The 24,622-nt window shown below is 46.0% G+C and overlaps 1 protein-coding gene and 1 long non-coding RNA gene across 4 annotated transcripts in view; both read right to left on the bottom strand.

The window, feature by feature from the left end:
• The window catches only part of HUNK (hormonally up-regulated Neu-associated kinase), a 64,429-nt gene extending 47,641 nt beyond the window's left edge, over positions 1–16,788 (bottom strand). For 2 of the 3 annotated variants that reach the window (XM_074814211.1, XM_074814212.1), the window contains exon 1: positions 15,779–16,057. In XM_074814211.1, the coding sequence (XP_074670312.1) occupies positions 15,779–16,057 (279 nt within the window). Of the gene's footprint in view, positions 1–15,778; positions 16,058–16,633 lie in introns of those variants that run through there. The other variant, XM_074814214.1, reaches the window with a different exon arrangement.
• Positions 16,789–20,296: 3,508 nt separating this feature from the next.
• On the bottom strand, positions 20,297–23,763 carry LOC141919175 (uncharacterized). Its single transcript, XR_012621886.1, has 2 exons — positions 23,620–23,763; positions 20,297–20,952 (listed from the first exon to the last, which is right to left on the bottom strand). It is a non-coding gene; the product is annotated as an uncharacterized LOC141919175 (long non-coding RNA).
• Between the last annotated feature and the right edge of the window lie 859 nt (positions 23,764–24,622).

Here is a 24,622-nt window from a genome sequence, read left to right as displayed (position 1 = left end):
AATGTACACAGCCTCCTGTATGCTGTAGATGTCTGTGCACACATCTGAAAATTGCATTCATGCAGAAGGAAAAAGCACTCAGTAGAGAAAATAATGTAGATGTTAGATAACCATAAAATAAACACATTCAAGCTTTCATAGCCTACTCAAGACGTGCCAATTATTCAGTTTTGCTCTCCCAAGTTTCAAGTAGGGGCTCTTTGTCTCTGCATCACGCCTATCTCCTGACTTAAATTCTTGGCCAATATTGGCACAGAAATAAAAAAAATAAATGATAAAGCAAGTAATTACTCTGACTATGTAGCAACAGTGGCTCTTGACATTCAACACTTTGCTTTTGGCTAAACCTTTGCTGTGTAAATAAATAAAGGGTTTAGGTTATTCTGTGTATGAGATACAAAGATGAGTAATAGGCCATATTTTTGGTTCCTGAGTCCTAGAATTATACTGTTGGAATGAATTACTTTTCTGAAGTTTATGGTGTGACACATCATATGAGCAATTGCTGCTTCTCTCGATGGTTGCACTAAAATAGTTCAGGTTGGGCTAAAGCGGAGGTGAGGGGGAAGCGCAAGCACCACTCTTCTCCACAGATCCTTGGAGATCGCGACATTGCTTACAGAACCAAGCAGCTAAAACACCATGAGCAAATACAGGCACTTGTCATCACCCAAACAAAGGCACACGTTTGACACACACGAGTGGAGAATTTTTGCCAGCTAGTGTTTTAAGAGGGTTTGTGAATCTGCAAGAGAGAGGTGGAGGGGGGTGGAGCTGACTGGCACCAAACTGCACAAAAACAGTCACAGCAAGGCCCTGAGAAAAAGCAAGAAGAGACAGTTCAAAGGACCAAACGTTGCCTGGAGAAACCTGGGAGCCAGGGCTTCGGTTGCTAGATCACTGCTGCATCCAGAGAAAACACATTTCACATCCTCTTTGCAAACAGTCATGCCTTAACATACAAAATTGCAGCAAAGCATGGAAGGTGGCTGACAGGCATCCTAAGCATGCCCCAGCGTAGCGTCCATGTGTCCATGCAAAAAGCACATTTTGTGTTGGGCAGCTCCCCAGGTCTGAGCCCCAGGAGCACGCCGAGCCCATGGAACCAGTGATGAGCCTGTGGCACCAGGCAGGAGGAACCTCCAGGTGTTCAGTGGGCAGAGGTCAAAGCCAACTTCTCCCCCTCCCCTTCTGTCAGCTATTTATCACCCCGCCAGTGACAGTTGGAAAAATTGCAGGTCAAGAAGTAGTGCATTAGTGAGGGAAAGATCATTGTCTGACTGCTCTGCAGCACTGTCATTTTGTCAAGACTGTGGCTCAGTCTGACTGTGAGATTTTTTCTTCTTTGGACGAACCCTCCATAAATACTCCTCAGTGCTGGAAGTCTGCTTTGAAAACTCATATTTTTCAACTTCTGTTGTGCTTCAATAAGAAATTCAAGGCAGGGTATGACTGCAGTGTACTGCTGATGGGAAACCAAATGCTGGATACCAGGATGAAGCTGAACACAAAAACTTAATAATATTGGGGTGGAGGGGGGAATCCAAGCCTACTGTAGAATCTATTTTCAACTACATACAAAACTGATGGAAAGCAATTGGGTTTCTGTTTTTTGGTTAGTTGTTCCACCCCTCCCCAAGCTGCACAGAGCTTTATTCAAGCCATGGTATTACAGTAAAAACATCTGTTGCTCTACCTAGCTTTCCCTGGTGAACTTCAAGCTTCAAACAGTTAAGACACATCGTGATTCCACCTGAATAAAAACCAAGTAACAACTAGATGGCCAGCAGTGACTTCAGTCACACGATACATTAGCACTCGGGAAACACAGATCTGAGTTCAGCCTCGGCTTTCTTGCTTGCCAGATCGGATGTCTTTGCACAGGCTGTCTCTTGGCAGAAGGATGCACCTCAATGGCAGCAAGCCTTCCTGTTTGCCAGAAAAAGTGTTTTCTCAATGGCCTGTTTGCCGAGTCTAAGTCAAGAGGTCTTGAACAACACTCATGTCAGACGCTTGCAATAACATCTAGAACAGTTTCACTGTAATGGCCCCAGCCTGGCAAATAATGTTATAACATGTTTAGCTTTACAGAGAACAGAAGATTGCACGTGACCTTGCGAAATCAAGGTATGACATTTTGAGGACTTTAAGAGTGTTCCCCACTTATCCAACCACTTAGAATTGTTTCCTTCTGCAAATTCTCTCCTAACTTTAAATAAGAGGAAGGCAGTTCCTGCAGACCTCTGCCAAAGGGAGCTCCAGCTGAATGGAGAGGAAACTGGTTTGAATAAGAATCCAGCAAGCACTGTGGGATTTGGCCAGGAGACCAACATAGCACAAGAGAAACAACTTCAACTATCGGAGGGACTATTCAACTACTGGAGGGACAGCCCCCCCCCGCCTCTTTTTTTTTCCTTCTTTTGTTTTTGGTTTGTTATTTTTTTTCCCCTCCTCCTCTTTTTTTGCCAGCATCTGCTTCTGGCAGACCTGCTGGAGATGATGCCAAGCCAGGCAGCAGCACTGACTCTCAGCACCGTCCTGGGGCACGAGAGGCCTGGTGCACCCTCAGATCACTCAGATGAAGTTCAGAGCCACAGGCTACAGGGTGCAGCTGGGGGGGACAGTCAATGGGAAGGCCTGAGAGTTGGACTACTGGACCTAAACCCACAAACCTTCACCGTCTGGTTTAAGCTTAGCCAGGAGAATGACACAACGAGCCAGACCATGTAGATATTCTACCGCCATTGTTAGTGCAAGCCCATCTCCAGCTCTTTTTTGAAGTGCCCAAGAAAGCTCATACAATGAATTAATTTTCTTTTCTTCCTTCCTTTCAGTGATAGCTGCCTGGCATCACTTGTAGCTTTCTTTGTATTTACCACTGTTCTCCCACAAAAATCTGAGCTTAGTTTTCAGAACCGGCTGGTGATTTTGGGTGGCCAATTCAAATCATATTAAACAGACCTAACTTTGAAGCCTGCACAGTTGTCAGCACAGTCCTGAAAGCAATCCCTTCAAGGGTATCTCAGTTTGGGCAACCAACCAGCTTTTCACAACTGAATCCAAGGATTAGAAAATGCCAGCTTCATTCACTGGGTAGCACTTTTTCTTTCCTTTAGTTGTTACAGCTTAGCAAATTCTACAGTACAGCAAAGAAATATTTTTTTTTATATAGCATTTATATAGCATAGAAATAAAGCATTAAAGAAAACTCTTATCCAAGCAAATGCATACCAGAAATCAATAAACTGTACACCTTCAGAAAGGACCACACAGTTACCGCTCAGGACAGCTCTTCTGTTAGGACGGTCGGACATGGGTGAGTCTGGACAACACCACAGAAACGCAAACTTAACTTTCACCATGGGACTGAACACAATGAAACTGTGAGAAAGGTAACGTGCTCGATGTTAGCCATTTGCCAAATTACCTTGCGGCCTACCACTCAATTCTGAGAACCTGTCTGAAGAGGCTCCCAGGGTGGCATTTTTGGTGGGACTCCCTTCAGCTATCCTGCTTGGCTTCCCCATTCCCTAACAAATGTTAGCATCCTACTCACCTTTCAAAAACTGCTTTCAAGGAAAACCACAGAGCATTTCTGAAAGTATGACAAGAAGGTAACCACATGCTAACCATTCTGCTTACAGCTTAGCCATTCACTCCAAGGAAGCCAGCAATCTCCCAAAACTACAGCAACATGTAAAGGCAGACTCTTCCACAAGAATAAGGCCTGTCGTATTTATTGAGGATAGAAACGGACAACCGTTCAGTGATGGCCATCTGATACCTTTTATACTTGCCTTGTATGCTTGCTACAAATGGAATAGGGAGGACAGGGGTTGAGTTCAACATGTGCATGCATGTGTACATGTATGTATTGTGAAAAGGCTGCTCAGTAGCTCTACAATTAGAGATGCATTGAGGTTTTACATTAAACAAGCAGTATCATCTCTTTGCTTCACGTGAGTCATGATGTTCGGTCTTTGATAGCTTTTGTCATCTGCTCTTTGTAGGACACCTGAATATATAGTTTTTCTTTCGTGTTTGCTCTGACATTAGTAAAATCAGCAATCAGAACAGGTGAAGAGGAGTCACTTCTGCTAAAGTATTCTCTTTCCTTCTGAGTCTCTCACAGTGTAAGCCAAGAGTTTTGAGCTTAGCAATACATAAAACCAGCTGCTGTAGAGAGGAGTATGGGATGTCTCAGTAGGCAGGAAGCCACTCTGTTGGCAGACTAGACACAGTCAGAAAAGGTTGAAATCAGCCCCTGAAGAAATATAAATTCTTCTAAATAAGAAAGTAGTTCTGAGTATGCTCACTAACATAATTCAGATTCCGGGTAGCTTGAACAAAAAGAATCCAATTGCCAGGGAATAAAAAGGTAAATCTTGCCATTACCTACAACCCAAAGATGACAGTATCCAGCAATGCAGAAAAGGATTCAGGAGTACTTTAGATAAGCAAATGAACATAAACCCTCTTGATGCCACAGCCAATTTAAACATAATCCCTAAAAGCATAAGCAGGATGTATTTGTTAAAGTAAGAAAAGGTATTAATTACACCTGTCCAAGGCACTAGGAACTATTATTAGATTACTGTATCCAGTTCTGGTGCTAATAATTAAAAAATGATGTTAAAAAATTGGAAAGAGTTCTGAAAAGAGCTTCAGGAACAGTTGAGGTCCAAGAACTGTTTGTCGTAGTAACTGACTGACGCGTAAAATATTTAATTAGGAGAATGTTTAAGCACTGACTTGATGATTTTCTGCAAGTACCTACATGAGGAGAAGATTTCTGGTAACAGAATGCTCTTTAATCTACTAAAATAAAAATTAACTTCCCAAAAGGTAAATTTTTAGGGCAAACTCGGGCTATAAACACAATCCATGTTTTTTTAGGTGCGGTGAAGTAATGGCAGAAACATCTTATCTTACAGAGATGAACGTAGATCTTGAATTTTTCCCCTCTCTCTTAAAAGTATGCAATAGCTCAACAAAACTTTGATACAGATATCCCTGAAGACAATACCAGGGCTTGTCCTCTATAGAAAGTCAGGGTGTATGATTGCTGTGCTCCCTTTGGGCTTTGGTGCCTGTACATATGCGAAGACTCTCTGGTCCCTGCAGAGAGGGAGGGAGGGGGGTGGGGGGGGAAGGCACGACACAGAAGGATAGGACTTGGCCTAGGCAAGACGCTCTGGGAGCCGTCAGCAGTCACATCAAGGGATGTAAATTTTGCAAGCTCTCTCCGACATCCTTGCTGGAGCTCCCCGGTGCAGAAGACATGAAGTGTCACAAGGAGTCATGCAAATATTGATGCTGCTGCAGACAGCCCACAGCTCTGCTGCTAACTGTATTGGCACAGTCAAATTAATGTTTCCACAGGGAGACAGAGTTTTGATGTGTCGAGGCACTGGTGTTTGTAAGGACATACTATGGGGTTGCTCCCGCTATGCTAAGAGCAAGGGCAGACCACATGAAGGTTTTAAGACTGTCAGAGCTGCAAGGCTGTGTGCACGAACTCCTCACACTCCATCTTAGTGCTCTTCCATATGGTACAGCATCTCCTGTATTTCTGCAGCTCTTCCTCCCTTCTCCTCTTGCTTCAGTCAGGAAGGAAGAAAACAGAGCGGAGGCAATTGCAGATTTAACACACAACTAATGCCTTGTCTGATGTGGTCTGTTTCCACCGAGCCGTTCAGCTTCACTGGAGGAGAGCCATTCTTGGCCATATTTCTCTTCAACATGCTTTTTACTTCACGTTATATTTACGGGTAACTTCATGCCATACTTCATGGGCAACTATTGTTATCCTCTCCTGGACATGCTTCTACACCTCTGTTACCGTAACGTCAGCTGCCCCCTTCCCTCTTATCTTCTGCTTCACTCCCTTTTCAAACAACTGGAAGAAAGACATATTCTTATCTTCTAGCATCTCTGCCACCTGAAATGGCCAGACCTTTAGAGCACAGGGACCAGCAGATGGTTTTGAGGCAAGGAGGATGCCATAATTCTGCCCCTATCCAGCCGCTCTGAACAGCAACCTCCATGAATTACATTTTTTCCTTGGTGCTATATGTCCAAAGCCACAGAATTTGTACAATGCATGGATATCACTGGGTCAGAGCACAGCCTGGGAGCCTGGGAAGCCGTAACCTGGGCAGCTACAGCACAGGCCCATCCACAGGAAGGAGTGCATGGCTTGTCTTGAGTGGGTCATGGAGGGTATCTATCTCACCTCTGGCAGAAGGAAACCAATTCTAGCGACTCTTCACCAATCTCCTGGTAAACTAATTAACTGGGTAGCCATAACTGCATCCCCCAAGGGAGAGGAGCACATTTTTACCTCCCTGGCCTCTAAAGATACCTACACAAGTCAAGAGAGATTATGCAGAGACTGATGGAAGCAACGGCGGCAGAAAGCCAGACACAGAGATACTTGAGGATGCTCTAGAGAGGTTCCAAAAGAAATCCTTATGAACTTGTCAAAATCAGCCTCTGGGCCAGTGCCATCCCCTGCAAGGAGAAAGCGTGTCTCTGAATGCCTGGGACAGCATGGTTTGCCTTGCCATTGACATGTAAAATATTCATCAAGTATCACTTCCCAAATATTAGCCGTTTTTCAGAAAACGGCTTTTGGATCCCCATTCATAAGGTAAGACTGACATCCTGAAACACCACCCAGTACTTAATGTGCAAACTCTTCGAGCTCAGGGTATGACCAGCAAGGTTGAAAGACATTTTTCATAGCCTGCCACAAAAGTGCACAGGGAGCCTGATGTGTAGTCACTGTGGTGGATGGAAAACCTGTTCAAACCAGCAAGGTTCTTATTTCGTATCGATGAAGTTGATGGCTATTCACAACCCCTCATGGAGGAGGCCAGCATGACAACTGCTGGAAAACAGAGGTCATCTCCACCCAGACGTGGCCCTAAGAGGCTGTCAGGACAAGAAGCAGCCGCCTGAGCTGAGGCACGGCAAGGCACAGTTGATGCCTTGGTTGCAAGTGAACCATATCCCATACAGCTGTTTCTGATAAACCGTAACTGGCCTTCCTAATGCTGAAAACTTCTTCTGTCACAGTGAGATGGATGAAGATCTCAGGTTACGTGTGGGGAAGCAAAAGCAGAGGAACGATACCAAATGACATTCCTCCAATACCGATCCCTACAGCAGAAACCTGGCGGCTCACGCCACTTCCCATTTTCCTGATCACGGACTCATAATGTGTTTCATATTAACTAGTCCCCCTTTTCACATTTTAGTGATCAAATGCATAACCGGACTTACGGAAGATGAAGTGTCCCTGATTTTAAGCACTTTAATACCAATATAGCTTTATGGCTTTAAGGAAGAAAAAAAACCCAAACAAAAACCCAAGAGCCACTGCTTTTGAGGCCCAGGTAATACCCTCCTTTGTAGTGATTTAAAACACAGCAGATAAAACATTTACAACTGTTAGGAGACAAGAAAAAGGTGTCTCCAATAAAGTTTTTATATATAAATAATATGTTCTCTCCCTTAGCTCTGTGGACATTATTCACAGAAAATAAATTTATTCTCTGAAAAAAATGTTTCCATGACAATCTTCCACAACAGGCAGAGAGCAAAGGAACTTTATTATATATAACTTATCTTTTTTTAGTTCTCTTTGTTGCAATGATTTTTCTCATAGCACTAGTAGCTCTGATCTTGCACTGCAAATGAGAGGAGCCCTGTTGGGCCTAGCGTTAAAGGTGTTGGACCTAGAGTTCAGCAGTGCAACAGCAGAGCAAAGCACTGACAGAAAAGGAAACTTTGGTCAGGGCAACACCAGCTTTTTGTTCATTTTTTGCAGGTGGTCTCCCTGAGGGACTATGGTAACTCCTCCCCGACTCTTTCCATGAGGATGAGGTTTGATCCTGCTCCCTGCAAGCCCCAATCCTAAACGCAGATCAACACAGAGGTTTCGCAGGCATTCACCTTATCAGCTTAGAAACATGTACCTCTGCCCTAGTGCGGGCCCTAGAGCTGTGCTTGTGATGGTAGCTTCTCTCTTACGCCAGTAAACCTTACTGAAAAACCCTACCCAGTTCTCTACATCACCGTGACCTCCACCAGCCCCACTGAAGACACCACCACCACTAGATTTGTACCCTCCAGGAGATCAGCCATCAGAAAACCCACTGGGGAAGCACCGCAGAAGTTTCGCAGAGCCACAGAATTGGGAGGTTTGGGTTTTCGGTTTTTCAGCTTATCTGAAAATAACAGCTAAGCTGATCTGGGGCTGAAGCAACGCAAAGTATGGCTACATGGCAAAAAGAAGAGTACTCGAGATGGTCTGAATCAAGCCAGTACTGGTTTGCTTTGGTTCGGTTGTATCCTATGCCGCTAGGTGAGCACCAACACAGCAATCCACCTAATTCTTCTTCCGGCTGTATCTACCCAATCATTGGCTTTGAACAGTTTTAGATGCTTTCCACAACCTTGAAGAGTAGCACAGTCAGCACATAAACTCTCAGCTCATTTTATATTATTGTTCAGCTCATTTTATATTATTGTTCATACAACACAACAGCTTGGGTTTTAGACAGACAATTCAGTCGCCAGAAGATTTGTCACACCACTTCACCACTGCTTTCCTTCTTGGGTTATATCCTTGTGAAAAGTAAGTGCTGCTCATTAATAACCTCCATTTTCCCAACTGCAGGCAAACAAATAACCCATGAGGGCAGAAGGGCAAAGATGTCTAATGTGTTACATCCGCTGAAATGCATGAAGCTACGGTAGCATTCTCCAGCCCGTTGGTATAAAGGAGATATGGCAAACTGCAAGATGTAGAAAGCAAGATGTGTTTTAATTACCAAGACATTTATAGGTAACACATGCCTACCAAAACAGGCACACAGCTTTACGCATGATTAAATATGTTAAAAACACAAAACTTGCAAGAACAAATCAATGATCCAGATGTGAGCGTTGCATAAGAACTACACCTGGTGTCAATTCACTTGGCTTCCCTCAATCCTGCATATGCCACTAAAATTATAACAGTCTATATGAAAAGCAGCACATTGCTGACATGCACTGTTAGTGACGTCCTTAAAACTGCTGAATGTAAACTTGAAAGCAGATTATCTCAAGAGGATAAGCAACTGCCACATGTGCATGAATTCAGCTCATTGCAGAACAAGTTGCAAGCTACAGCTGAAAAATATGAAAGCAATCTTCCTGGAAGACAGACTGCATTAATGAACAGGCTCTCTTGCCTATTAAAGCCTATTCCCACTCACGCCAAGTATGCAACATAGAAAAGTGTTAGAGGGAAGAGTGTGGCTTTATAACAAGTGCCTGATGCAACTGGTTATTCTCCAGATGAACAAAGTGTTAGCAGGTGATCATATAGCAAACTGAGCAGGTAGGTGCACATCAGCAGTTTGGTGTTTATTCTGCCTCACACTCAAAATCTTGCATGCTCTGTAACACGTATTGGGGAACAGCATGCTGACACAGCAATCTATCTTCTGGTCCTGCTTGCAGCCAAGTCCTCACTGATGCTGTTGCAACCATGACATTGTCCTTCAAATAATTTTCTGAAGTACCGTATGTTAACAAAACCATATGTTTAGTAGCTTCAATACAAATTATGCATCTGCGCGCGCACACACGAACCTCTGTGAAAAGAGTAGTGTCAAAGCTGTGAAAGCAAACACTTAGAAGCAAGGAAATGTCAAAATTCAGGCTGCAGAAACACCCTCATTTCACTCCCTTGGTACATATAATTAAGAGCAGAATATCATCCAGGTGCAACAGTTGGCAGCTGTTAATAAAAGTGAACAGCATCCTGGGAGAAAGCCACCGAGCAGATTTGCAGTAAGCACTTTTCACAACAAGTTTTTTTTTTTTTTGGATAGAGATAAAATTTAAAAATATGTGGAGAAACAGGTAAGAAGAGAACTACTAATTAAACACAGTGAGAGAACAAACACATCTAAGAAACTGATATACAAGTATCACTGGAGGAAGAACATAAAATAACAGGTCAAATTTCAAATTAAGATCCTGTAGCTTTACCCTCTGAACCACTGAAATCAATGAAGACATTCCAAGTTTCACAGTTTTTACCTACAATCTCACGATATTTGGGGGAGAAAAAAGGAAAGGGTTGAACTGAAAGACTAGTGACCACCTTAGAAACTCAACTTTTGTTTGCAATGAAGTAACTTCCTGGCCTGTTTGGTTGTTGGCAAGATGGTTTGAAAGTGAAAGTGACCCCACACACACACACTCATGGCCCCCAAAACTCAGCAATCAGACAAAGGTAAAGATCTTAGAACTATATATGAGTATATACCCTATTTCTGAGGTTTTAAGCCCATACTAGTACTTGGGCATCCCTGGATCTTAAGATACAGACAGGGTTGACGATGGCAAGTCCTGGCACAGAAGCTCTCAACTGGAAGCCCCACTGGCGTTGGTTTCCCTGATGAAGAGCAACGATGTTGCAGGGGGAGGCACATTTACCAAGGGCATTAACCGGACAAGATCTCAGCTGCCAACACACCCAAAGGCCTTTCTTTGGCCACCAAATCTCCATTCCCTAAAGTCTGTGGTGGAAGAGACGGGAAAACAGTGAATTTACTCAAGGCAAAATTAACACTGTGACATATGGAAGTGTATATGGCATCGTAGCATCTACTGTTGTCTACTGAAACCACTTTTGTCCATATTCCTCTGCATTCACCTGCCTATATTCTCTGAAAAGCTTGCTAGAAGACAGAAATTGTGCGAAATGAGTTGCTCCGGTCTTTGCTTCAGGTAAGAGGTCCAGATGGGCTCAGATGAGAACTGCCTCCCCTGTCCTACCTGAGAAGAGGATGGAGCGGTCTGCAGTGGGAGGGGGCTTGCAACGGGAAAAGTGGGGTGCAGGGCCAGGGACCGATACCACCGCATACGGATTTCTCTATACTCTCACTCTCCTGCGCCCAGTCACGGGAAGCATTTTGTGAGACGGCTGCCTTGGTTGACGCAGAGCAGTCACATAACCTGCGTGACCTTCATCTCACATGGAGTCCCTGGCAGGCAGCCTCAGCCCCAAGTCACTCTACGCCTACTGAAAAGGCTGGGAGCCACACCACTCCCCCTGCGCTCACCAAAAATCACTTCAGAAGGTGAAGGCAGGGCACGAAGTTTGCACAGAAACGTGTATAACTTTGTGTAACGCACACAGCACAACGTGCCGCTAGCAGGCGGCAGCCATGCAGACGCCCTTCAGAAACACCTCCCTCCTTTCAGCAGGGACCACTGGGGCAAGAGAGTAATTTCCAGCTCTCTAGGGAGGCTGCTCTGCCCACCTACTCACTCCAGCACCTCCAGGGTGCTCAAATACACTTTTTTTATTTTTACCTCTTTAATACAGAAATGCATTCTGTACACGAACCCTTCTGTGAAAAGGCCACTTTTAATATTAATTGCTTTGCCTTCATACAAGGAGCTGGTAAACTATATTTTTAGCAGCTGCTTCCCACTAAATAGTGTTGTTACAGAAAGCCACTTGACTAATTGTAACTAAAAATGTACCTTTTTTGAGCTTAACAATAGCACTAAAGGAAATGATAAGCAAATTTTTTGGTGGATGAGAAATCAAATTATTTGATTAGCCTCAATGACTCTTTTCCACGGTGCTAAAGATTACTCTTTAGCACCGTGGAAAAGGTACTAATACTTTTAGTACCTAAAAGTAATCTCGGTTCAAGTCTCTTTATAAGAACTTTGGCTCAATACACTGTCACTCCACAATGCTATATGGAGTTATTCGGACATTTCACTGCGGTCCGCAGCAGATAACGCAATCTATCCGGTCTACTAACAGAGCCTCACACCACCCCCACCACAGTGATGGCAACAACCTCAGCTGTCTAAAAATGCAAAAAATCATTATCTTGCAATATCTGCCTTTGCCCGATTCCCGTCACCCAGAGATTGACCCTTCTGAGCCCCAAGCAGAAGGCTTGAAACAATCTGAGAGTATATTGTGCACAGGCTCCCAAAGTTAGCTGAATACAGCTAACTCAGCGGGGTTTCAGAGCCACAATTTAAAGTTAAATTGGCTTGCTCTTCATAGAGGAACTATGTTTCCTTAAGATTAGCAATAAAGACTGCCTGAGCTGATCTGACAAATCAGCCTTTTACCCAAAAATGTCAGATTATAGGCTGCGATATTTTTATTCAAAAGCAACGGAAAGAATAATCTGTTCAACATTCTCCTGCGCTCAGCTAAAATACACTTAATTGCATCAGGCACTACCAAACATTTTTCAAGCCCAGAAAATAATAACATGCCTGACGTTATGGCAACATAAACCACAAGAAGTACCATAAAAGATTTGATTTAAAGTTCAATGCTAAAGACGTTCATAGGGAAGGTTTAAAAATCTCACCTTAGCTCACCCTCTTGTGCTTATGTGCTCGCAGGAGTTGCCGATTCTCGTCCCACACAGGTCACTCAACATGCATTGTCCATCAGACTGCCCTCGAAGCAGCTGGTGAACTAACTAGCATTTGGCCTACAGTATATAACATCTCATGCTCTCTTGAAGACCTCTTTAGCTTCTAGCAATTTCAGGGTGAGGTAATGGCAGATTTTTGGCATCTGCTCCGCTTTGCCTTGATTCTGTACAATGCATTGTGTCAGTGCAATGGATCTGAGCCTAGCTGGGGACTCATTAATCCACAGATTTCATTTCTAAACACACAATTTTCTGAAACAATAATGCGCATTAACTCCTCCAGAGTTGCTAAAGTCTGCTGCAAATCAAAACCTGTTTGGGCCCCCCTGACTGAAGTTAGATATTTCAGTGACCGTAATGACCCAGGCTCTGCCAAAACAGCTACCAGACATTAGTATTAAGACCCCTTTACACTATTATGGCAATTTTATTGAAATTTAGGCCATGCCCTTGCTCAACAACGGCTTTACAAGACGAAAATCAGATGTCAATTTTTTTTTTTTTGCTTTCAAAATACATGCAGGCACTAATCCTGGAATAATAGGCTCATAAAACATCAGCTTAGAAAAATGCAGCAATTACACTGATCCAGCGAGCTGTCCACGGGAGATGGCTTTGTTTCTACATTTTGCTTTGCTGAACTCCACTTGCAAGCATATTAAGTATACACTCCTGAAGATTAACTTTTCCTCTGCAAGTGAATGGACTGGAAGACTATACAGGGCCCATTTCTGGCTCACCCCAAGGATGGAGAGACAGCATCAGGACCTTATGGAGCGATCTTCTCTTCCAGCCTCTGGAGGAGCATGGTGTCACTCTTGGGGGATTTTCCCCCAAGACAAGACAAGTTTAGGGATGGAGGTGGGTAGGGAGAGATGACAGAAGGAAACCAACTGCCGCATCCAGCTACTGATGCCATATCTCAGACAGCTCCGTTAACTCCAGCCTAACTTTGGCCACTTGATGTCTGGAGGAGGAAGTCTGTGCTGAGCATCGGTGTCACCTGGGCTCAGGAGCTGGCACTGCCATACACAACTCTTCAGCACCTGGCTGCTGCTCACTGAGATTTCTCAGAAGGCGCAAATATAGCTTAATCAATGGATTCGGCCCTTCATATATCAGGCTGCTCTTGCGGAAGTACTTCGCTATGGAGAGAAACCATTTCTTATGTAAAATATCTTCTTCCCACAGAACCTCCTGCCATGACCTACTGTCGCCGGTGCTCACTCTCACACCGCCTCGTGCTTTTGCTCCTCATCCCATTCCCACCCTTGCCAGCCTCAGACTCCTCTCCAACACAGCCTTGCACTCCCAAAGAAAGGAGCCTGGGTAAGCAGATGTTTTTCTTCTCTCCCTCATATCACAGGCAGAGCTCCATCGCCCGTGGTGGGCTCCATGTAGGCAGAGCTGCCGGCAGCTGTGAGGCAGAGCCAGTTTGGGCACGTTTCAGCTGCCTTTGGCTGGAGGCCACGCGAAAGCTCGGCAGAGGAATATGCCCAGAAGAGCTGAGTGTCCATCAGCTCTCTACTCGGGGTGAAATTCTCACGTGGGGTCACGCGTGGGACGGAAAGCATTCACCCCTCCGGTTAGAGAGAGGATCCTCGCTGAGGTAGGACCTCACCTGAAGCAAATCATTAATTACTCTTATCTCCTATCCATTAACTCAAATTGCTTATCCATAAATACCTGGAATTAAATAGGTGGATTTTCGGGGAAGATGGACCTTTGATTAGTCAATTTGAAACTATGCGACTGATCTTTCACCCACTGAAGTTGACAGCAAGAGCTTCCTTTGATCCCATGGTACAAGATCAGGTCAGATGGAGCTCAGAGATCATCATGCCTGTCCACAAAGACGGACACAGCGACTCAGCAGGAAGGAAGCGTGATTCTCCTAGAGTTTCGGCTTGTCACTTTGTCACAGTGTGTGTTATTCAAGACATTGAGGGGAAAAAAAAAAAAAAAAGAAGCAGGCCTAGGTGCTGAGACAGAGAGGCGTGTGGTGAATCTTTTTATTTTTTCCCCCCTCTTAACAGACTGAGATAAATGTAGCAATCCAAAAACGTGGAGGTGGGAAGGACGTGTGTGTGCATGTGCCTTTTATCAACTGGAGGATCATTGGATGTATCTGTTACCAAGGAGAAGCACATGCTTGGTAACAGAAGAGAGCAAAATATTTTTTTTTTTGCATTCCTATATGATAATAATCACTAATCTTATCATTTTTCTCATGACAAAATTCAAAGCCCTATATTAAATTTCACTCCGTGACAAATTTACTGGAATGAAAAAAGAAAAAAAGAAAATATCCAAGAATGCAGGAATGCAAGCTACCAAGAGACAGTCTTAACAGCAGTACACTCACGGTGCTGCCGGAGCTGGAGGAAATTACACTGTACTTAGCCCCACTGGTCCAAGGAGCTTCCAGTAACAATAAGGCGTCCTGCTTCGGCCTCTGTTAAGGCTCTGATAAAAGAGGCAGAAGTCAGATAGCTCCGACAACTCTTCATTGGGGGGGCCCCAGCAGGCTTGTCCTTGCTCTGTTTACCGCCCAGCCAAGCCCCTACGACTCTTTATAACATTGTGACATATCCTGATTGATGGCTAAAAGCCTCCACTGAAGGGTTCTGGATAATAAACAGAAAGCAGAGCCCCTCCGTGGGCTTTTCTTACCAGCACCCTGGTAAGAAAAAAACCATCTCGGGTGCACCTCGCGTCTTTTGCCGTGCAGCGACATCAACAACTTGTGATCGCCGACCTGTGCCCCTCCTGCAGACACACGCAGCCTCTCCCCGCGCTGCGATGAGCGCGGAGTACCGGTACGCACCCACATCCTTCAATGTCGCGACTAGACTGCACACAGTGACCGGCCCTCGGCAATACGAGTCTCACCATTAAAAACACATTTCTGACCAAAAAAAATAAGCAAAGAAACAGGAGGGGGGGGAAAAAAAAAAAAAAAAAAAAAAGAAAAAGGAGAGGTCAAGGCAACTGAAGTGTTTCAGGAGGAAAGCAGAATCACAGCCACGGAAATCTCAGCGTGAGGAGGGAAGCGCCGTTTTCCCGCCCGCAGCATGCGGCGGGGCCGGGGGGTCGGGCGGGCGCTGAGGGGAGCCCCCCGGGAGGGGAGGGGGGACGGGTGTCTCATCCTCCCGGCCGGCAGAGACCCAGCGCGCTCATCTCACAGCCCGCCGGCACCCCCCTCCCCAGAACACACCGACAGACAGGGCCACTCTGCGGGGTGCCGGCAGCCCCCCGAGGGGTGGCGGGCGGCCCCGGCCGGGACGCGGTACCTTCTCTCCGGTGAGGACGTGCAGCCCCTCCCGGACCTTGGCGAAGGAGCCCTCTCCCAGCTTCCTGCCGATCAGGTAGTTGCCGACCCTCTTGGTGTGCTGGAAGTCGCGGAGCCGCTCCCGCGGCGCCGCCGCCGCCGCGCTCAGCCAGGCGGCCAGGAAGCTGCCCTCCGCGCCCGCCGCCGCCGCCCGCCGCGCCTCGCCCCCCGACCCGCCGCCGCCGCCGCCCGCCACCGCCGGCGGCTCGCTCAGGAGCCCGTCGCCCGCCGCCGCCGGCATGCCCGGCCCTGCCGCTGCCCCCGGCCCGCGGGGCGATCACCGGGCGGGCAGGAAAGTTGCTGGGGGGAGAGCGCGGCCGGCCGGGCTGGGGCGGAGGGGCCGGGGGGCGGAGCGGGACTGGCGGGGGGCCGGGGCTGGGGCGAGCCGGCGGCGCCGTGCCCCGAGCTGCCGCCCCTCATTGGATCCGGCGCCTCCTCCTCCTCCTCCTCCCGCCGCTGCTCTGCCCCGCTCCGGCAGCGGCTGCAGCGTGAGGCTGCCGCGCCGAGCCGGGAGGAGGGGACCGCGGAGGGAGGGACAGGCGGAGGGAGGGAGGAAAGGAGGGGGAAAGGGCTCATTCAGTTTGAATTTGCGGTAATTTAATCCGCTCGCACGCGGCGGGAGCAGATGCGGTCCAAACCCGGCACAGCCTGGGTGTTTGCAAGTCCGGCTGGTCCCTCCTTCCCCGCTCCCCCCCCGGCACCCCAAACCTGGGGTGGCAGCGCATCCCTTTGTGGAATTAAACCGGGGCTCCCGGGCAGTGCCGTGGCTCTGCCTGTGTCGCTGCCCGGGAATATCTTTTGTGTTGCTTTTCCCTACCTTCCCTCCCGAGCCCTCCTCATCCCCATGTCGGGGAAACGCGCTGCCGCGACGCGATCGTGACGCTCCGGCGGGCTCCCGTCCCGCTCCCCGCCTCGTTCACCACCCGCTTCTCCATCTTATTCCTGCCGGCCCTCCGCTCTCCTCTGCCGGCGGCCTCCTCCTCCTGCTGTTTTGCAGCGCGGGGTTCCTGGCCGTGCCCCCCCCCCCCCCCCCAACCTGCATCCCCCAAATGCCCTCCGGAGCTCCGGGAGAAGGGAGGCGAGCTGGGCGCCCCCCCGCCGCAGGCTGCGCCCAGGGGACTGTCATCTCCCCACCTCGTGGAGAGGGAGAAGAAACGGGTTTATTGCCATTTTCCCTGCCCAGCCCCCCCTCCGCCGAGCTAGAGGCTGCACTAGCGACCAGGAGGCGCACGGAGAGGGAGAGCGGGGATGGGAGACGAGAAAGAGCTGGCAGAGGTGCCCTGCCTTCAGCGGCCGGGGATGCAACCTCCAGCGCATGCTGCGGACCATCTAATAAAACAGTTCATTCACTGAAATGCCTCGTGACACGGAGGATTTTTAACTTAGAACCTATCTTTAGCATCCTATCAGCAAAAAATTAATCAAGGACCCCTATTTATCCTTAAGCTTAATCTACGTTTTCAAGTTTTGCCCGCGTTAGTTAATACTTTGGGGGAAAAAAAAAAAAAAAAGAAATCACGCGCACCCGAACAGATGCGAGCTATGTCAGCAAAACCTCCCGTAAAGATGCAGTTGTGCCTGATAAAAACCGGCTTAGAGCTTTGCTGCAATCACACTCCCGCCCCATGTGAAGCTCCCACTAGAGGGCTGGCCAGCACAGCTCTCCCTGCACACACTCTGCCACCTCTTTTCACGATCTTTTACTCCTTCAAAATGTCAAGCCAATTTTACACCATGCTGTTGTCCATTAGCCTTTGCTTCTGCCTCGACTCCACCTCTATCAGTTCCCTGGGAGAACCCCTCTGGTCCCTTCCGCTGGAATAGTCTGGCTGCATCACTAATCGGATTTTGGTGGGCATGGGCGTTGATTAGACATGTGCTCATTCCACACCACCTTTCCTTGACATCACTGCTTTGGTAAAACTTCCTAATTTAAGCCACAGCTAGCAACATCATGGTTTTACAGGGCTGATCGTACTGGGTAACAATTTGTAGTCTCCCCTGTGTCAGTCCGGGCTTCCCAAGCCATAGTTAATCAAATTAAAACATACCCAGGTCTGGCTTTAGGCAAAAGGTGGGCAGCTGCCCAGGGAGGCTGGTGGTGAGACGCTCCGGGCTGGCTGTGGGGGAGGAGGCATTGCTGCTGGAGGCGCTGAGCCTGGCCACCTCCTGATGACCCCACAGCTGGGGCTGGTCGGGGTGCAAGTGGGGTACGAGCCCCCTCCACCCGTCGTGCAGCAGCAAGCCAAACACTCTTTGTCAGCCCTCTTGGCCCGGCCATGTCAGGAGCCCTGCCGGTCTCCTCCCACACTTTAGGAGCAGGTCTTATCCAGACACCTTCTCTTTCCTTGCGGGGGTAAGAAAGCGTCTAGTCCGCTGGGAAGAGGAGAAGAGGAGGTGGAGGGAGCGGGTGCTCACTCTGGGTGGAGGTTGTGGCTGAGAGCTGGGTGGGATGAAGGCCCTTACTGCAAGGCAGAGTACGGGGAAGGAGAACTGGGGAAGCAGACTCGCATCACAGATTTCTGGAGCTCAGCTGGCCGCCTTCCACCATCCAAATTCAACTCCCTGAAACTTTTACTGACCCCTCCAAAATGTATTCCTGGTGGCTAAATGCAGGGCGGTTCCATTGCTGAGAACCCTGGAACTGGCTCCACACCACCACACTCAATTAAATATATGTTTTCGGATGAAATTTCAAACAAAACAGAAATCCAGCACTGTCCCAGTAGGCAGAAACTGGAGAAGGGAAAGCTCCAAAGCCAATAAATAATATTCTGGTTTTAAAATAGACATTCATCCCATGCTCTGGATACATTTACAAATATTACAGTACACAGCCACCAAAACAAAAGGCTGCACGTTCTCTGACCTACTGCTATGCCAGGGACAGTGTAGGGACACGGGACCGTGACCCGGTGCCTGAACTGATGGCTGCTGTGCAGGAGTTGTGCTCCTCATAGCTGGGGTGCACTTTGACGTGACACGTCCCTAACAGCAAAACCAGTTTCTGTCCCCGCTCTTCCCCACAGTGCAATGCTGTGACAGCATGTTTGTGCTGCTGTGCACAAATATATATATGTTGGTGAGGTGATCCAGGCTTTTTAAAAGTGTCAAGAAGTTTAAGACAACTCCTCTATTGACCTGGCCATCAGAGAAATAGAAGTGGAAATGCACAATGAGACAGCACAGGTACCTCTGCACCACACTGGGCCGTGCTGATGAAACGCTCAGACAAATTTTCCCTGTTATCAGACCTTCCTGACCCTCCTGAATCAACTGGCATTGATAAATATGGACCCCACCAAATCTGAATGATCCGGGAGAGAACTTCATTGGTGTTTCCTAAATCAAAGCTGGAAGCGGAAAGGTGCCAGGAGCATCCCTGTGTGTTTGAAGAAAAAGCGACACAATCCTTGCACTGGTCAGGACAGTGACAAGGGTGAGATCATTCACTGGTGAGCCTGGGTCCATGTCACAGACTCTCTGGTCAGCAGGACATATGTGAGGTTTTTAACAATATTGTTGTACGGAGAAAAAAAAAGAAAGAAAAAAAAGAAAAAGCAAAGAAAAAGCAAAGAAAAAGCAAAGAAAAAGCAAAGAAAAAGCTGTACTGCAGACAGTTACATTGGAAGAATAGAAAGTATATATTGCTCTCCAGTTGCAGAGAGGTTATATTCTACATTATTTAAACATATGACTATGCTAAGAGGGTTTGCAACTATATTGGCTATATAGCTGTTCCTGTAATGGAGCAAATACATGTTTCAGACAGACAATGCAAGAATTCCCAAGTGTCCCCTACTCAGGGAACTGGAACAAGGAAATAGGAAACATGGTTGCTCAAGAAAATGCTGGAAGACACGCCTGGATGCAGCTTCTGGCTAATCCTTATACGCAGGGATGGAGCGCAGAGGAAAGGCGTAGCCCTGTTTAAACAGCGACAGTGTGCCCTTGGGCAGGAAGAGCTCTAAGGTAAAGGACGGGTTTGTTAGCAGCAGGAGGCCAGCTCATAGTTTAAATGGCAGTATGTGCCACGCAGCAAGAGATGCTTAGCATGCACAGGCCCGCATCCTCCACTCCCTGGCTATAGAGCTCGTCTCAGCCACCCCACGCCAGCCTCAGCATCTGCAATGCCTCAAAAGGGATGCACATCGGGGTCGGTAAATCCTTACTGGCCTAGGAGAGGTGAGCTGAGACCATGTGCCTTCATCGCCCGCTTCCCTGCTGGTGCCATCTGGGGAAGGGGGGAACCTCACACACTGCACAACAACCGGGACCCTTCCCTTGCCCAAAGGAATATGCTTTCAGACAGACAGAGGTATGTGCCTTTGTTTAGGCTCACGGCTCACAGCTAACAGAAACATGCTTTTGGCCACTGTGATGATTAAACAGATGTTAATGGTATGTTTTTCAGTCAAACACCTGAAAATCAGCCTCTTTTAAAAATAAAACTGGCAAGAAATGGCCATTGCAGCCAACATTAGGAGAGCTCTGAAAGAACCCAGTGAATATATTTTTTTAATTGACTCAACTAGAAGGACTTAATGAGTTTACAGTATCCTTTTAAACAGGCGAGACTGCTGCCTTCTCACGATTTCTATCCTGTCCAGCTGTGCCCATCAGGGTGCAGTCTGGATGGAAGGGGGATCAAAGGCTGCATTCATTTCTGTCTATGCTTTAATTTAAATTTAACTCCAGTGTGCTTTATTTTGAGCTGCAGTCTTTCTAGGTAATGACATTTTCTGATTAACTGTTGAAATTACTAATGAATTAAAGGCAGTAGTCTGTCTTCAGATTGAAAAAGCTGTAATAACAAGCTACTAAAAATAATTTAGAGCTTGATTTAAACCCATGAAAGCAAAGAAATTCAGAGTTACCCTGACAGTATTGTCCTTTGCCATCTTCAGCATTTTAAAATACTGTACTGAGACATATTACTGTCTTGCAGACTGGGAGTTTTGTAGCCACGAGGAAGACTGAGGCCCCTGGGCCCAATCCTCAATGTCAAGGTCTACCTGGGCTGAATCCTTCAAGGGGTCGAACACTACAGCCAAGTTCCCAGGCTACAGTACCAGGTCCAAGGAGGATGTGTCGGGACAGAACAGGAAAATGCTGGTCCAGCAGCAGAACATGGCACTGCAAAGGAAATGTGTGTGAGCCTGAGAGTGCGTCAGCAAAATGCTTTGCCCTACTGTGCTGTTGCCTCTTCTGGTGCAGCTGGCAGTGGCAGCTTTCCAAATACATCTCGTGGAAGCATGGGGCTGTTGCCTGGGATGCTCGAATTCTCCTCACGCTTCACCTGCATATGTGATTCACATTAATTGTTCTCACTCATCCTTCTGAAGAGATCTGAGGTCCTTGAGTGAAGGAATGATGAAATCTCAGCTCTTTTCAATTTACAATGGTAAATTAAGAAGCAAGTAAACTCATAAGTATGCTGCATGAGAGCAACAAGTAAATTCTGTTCTAGTCAAGTTAAAAGTGGGTAAGCTCCATGCATCTCCCACATTACCATGCCTTTTGAAGCTCATGGTTAACTGCTGACTTCAGTCAGGTTGTAGGAGAAACCCTGACTCAGTACTGATATGATAAAAAAAGAAAAGTCATCCTGTTATTGCTTATGCCGTCTTTGGTATTTCATTCTGCTTTAAAATAACTGGGGTTTTTGTGGTTTGATTTTTTTTTGACACCTTTGTAATATTTGGGTTTCAGATATTACAGGGATATTCATTTAAACCAGTTGGGTTTATTATATTTTTTGAAGTGAGAATGTATTTGTGTTTGTTCTTAAAGAATTTATAGGACTTGTTTTTTTACAGTGTCGGAGTTTGGACTGACAAGAAGCTAAGTTTACTTTTACTTCCACAATAACAGATGACGTACTTGGTTCAGCAAGGGTGTCCTTTCTGCCCTATACTGCAACAAGGACAGCAGTGAAGAAGACAACCCTTGCAGTATGACAGTGATGTCCAGTATCAACTGATAATGTTATGACTTATGTGCTTACATACGGGTACTGCAGGTACCATTCAGCTACAGTGACAGTGGTATTTCTAAATTCATGTAGTCTTGTAATCATAGGGAATGAATATACTTCACCTTTCAATGGTTGCAGGAAGAGGACTTCTACAGTTAAGTTTTCATAAGCTTAAAACTTGTATTTGAAAAATATTGAACAAATTTTGTCCTCAAAAATATTCTGAATATATATGTGCAAAAGTACCTAAGTAAGCATTGAAACTATATGATTACTTTTACTGAAATATGTTGGCAATGGGGTTATCTGTCAGTCTCTCTGAGCACCAAAAGCTCTACTTTGCCTGTGCTCCCACCAAAATCTCCACCTTGCTCTCCACCCTGCAGCTTCTGTAATATAGTTCTCTGCAACCAATATAAAAATCGAGAGCGTGCAATGACTTAGAGTTATCATAAACCAAATTGAATTTAATATCAAAGTAAACAGCAGGGGGTTGCTGTGTTGATGTTGTTATTCTTTTTCACATTTCATTAATTAAGAAGCTCCATTTTTGCATTTAAATTAAACTGCTGTGAAGCCTCCTTGTAGTGTATGGTGTCATAAAATTTAGGACCTTGAATTTAAGTTTCATTTACATACGAGAAAACACGAGATATTGTATAATTATGCCTATGTGAAATACTTTGTATTTTCAAAAGCCTTTAGATATCAGTGACAGATGACACGTAAAGAAAAAGGAAATCAGACTTTTGTGAATCTCTGAAATTAGTGTATCATGCAGGAAAAGGTGTGAGGTATTATGAACGCTGACAAAGCCCCTTCAGTGGCCTTCTTGGGTCACTCCATGGTGTCACACTGGCACACTGTTGTTGTGCTCTAAGAGTGATTTAAATGTATAATGAGAATGAAGATGAGCATGTATTTGAAATAAAGCTTTACATTCGAGCAGGGACTGATGCTAGTCCAAACAATCCTGCCAATGTCATGCCAGACAACATTCAAGCAAGTAACCTGACACAATGGAAATTCAGAATCAAGATGCCCTCAAGCCCTAAGATTGTACCTCCTTACTCTTCTCCTTTTTCTTGGCAATAAGTCAGAAAATATCCCAGTACCACATAGTATAATAGAAGACTGGTGATTTTCCCATTGTTGCTGCAGGCTGAGCACCATCAACCTGTGTCTGCAGTGTGCTTGCACCTAGAGTAATCCCTGTTTTTTCAATTGAAGAAAGTCAGCTATTTAAATGCTTTCTTGCAAGAAATGTTCCAAACACCTTATTTACGTCTGTGCTAAAATGTGAACAAACCAGTGATTCACTCCTAAACTAAGACTTCTATGTTTTGTTTAAGCCTGAAATAATTTTTGATGACTGAATGAATTGTTGGAAAGCTGAGTTTTACAGTGGTAAAGTACACGTTACACTATGACAAAACTGTCACAGATATGTACTCTATACATACAGGCTATAGGAGGGTGACTACTTAGGGACAGGATATGAAGTGCTTGGGTCAAACCGCTCACTGTCTTTGCTAGCCCTGCTTTAGCCCTGCTGCAGGCTTTTTCTCCACAGACAGAGGTGTGGATATCCTCAAATACGGCCACAGAGCAGCGAGGTGTCTATCCTCACCAGCCAGATGCACGTGGGGACTAAGTCAGTCGTGTTCCTTCCAGCTCCTACCCCACCACCTGAGTTCCTTCCTTTAAGGTACATAAAGACTGCTGCACAGAGGCACAGCAGGAGCGGACACATGGGGCGCAGTCGAACACCCGCTTGCGGTTCAGCTCGGGCTGGCTTTAGCTTGAGTTACCTGTATGTTACATACAGCAGCTCTGCACATTTCAGCTCTGGCCCAGGCTTCCTCGGTGCTTAACTGATGCAGAATAACAACTGCTCTCCACACTGTCAATAAACAGGTTCCCATACACTCATAATATACCAGATATGTAGCCTGTTAACTTGAGGAACACTTCACCTATGAAAAATATAGAAGGAGTGATGCATCTTCCCAACTGCATAGTGTGGCAAGGAAAAACAATAGAACTAAGTTCAGCCAGCCATCATTCTGGCTGTTGCACACAAATCCCCTCATAAAACTGCTATAAATACAAATCTTGTTAGTATAGTTAGTGTTAATTAGCATTTGGGAACCCTTATACATTTAATCAGATTAAAACTCTTGAAATGAATGCATCCTGTACTAAGCTATGAAAATTCATCTTGGCGCTTTGCAACTGAAAACATTCATTTTTCAAGTGTCTTCCTTTATATACAGATAGACTTGCTGCATGATTATTGCAAATCTCATTTGCAAATTGTGGTTAACTTGCTGCAGTCATGTCTCTGTATGCAACTTCCCGAACTATTGGAACCACATCAAAAATTCAGAGCTGGGAAACCCAATTATGAAGTGCACAATTTTTTACAGGTGAATACTTTGGCATACATTCAGGACCTGGCACAGCCCTGAAACATTTCCAAAGTGATACTAGCTTAATAATAAATGAATTAAATCTTAAATTATGAATCCTGTTTGTGTGCTTTTACCTAAATGGGACTTGGTATCTGAAATCTCTAACAAATCACAATTAGCATAAAAATCTGTACAGGACTATTCTTATCTCACAAAAAGAAAGAGGTGCACAGCATTCTGCAAACATGAAAATAAGTGTGGGACCAATGCCCAGTTTATTTATGAGATTCATGTTTTAATAGGACAGCTCATGCAAGTAAAAAGGCAAAGATCTGGCTTTTGACCCTCACTTCTAGAGCTCTGCAAACACTGAAAGGCTGAAGCAGGTGTAGAGGATGAGCGGTGGAAGCAGAAA

Source organism: Strix aluco, chromosome 2, assembly GCF_031877795.1.
Source record: "Strix aluco isolate bStrAlu1 chromosome 2, bStrAlu1.hap1, whole genome shotgun sequence".
In the NCBI taxonomy this organism is placed as follows: Eukaryota; Metazoa; Chordata; class Aves; order Strigiformes; family Strigidae; genus Strix; species Strix aluco.
Note: the sequence above shows the minus strand (reverse complement) of the source record. Positions and strands in the feature narration are given on the sequence as shown.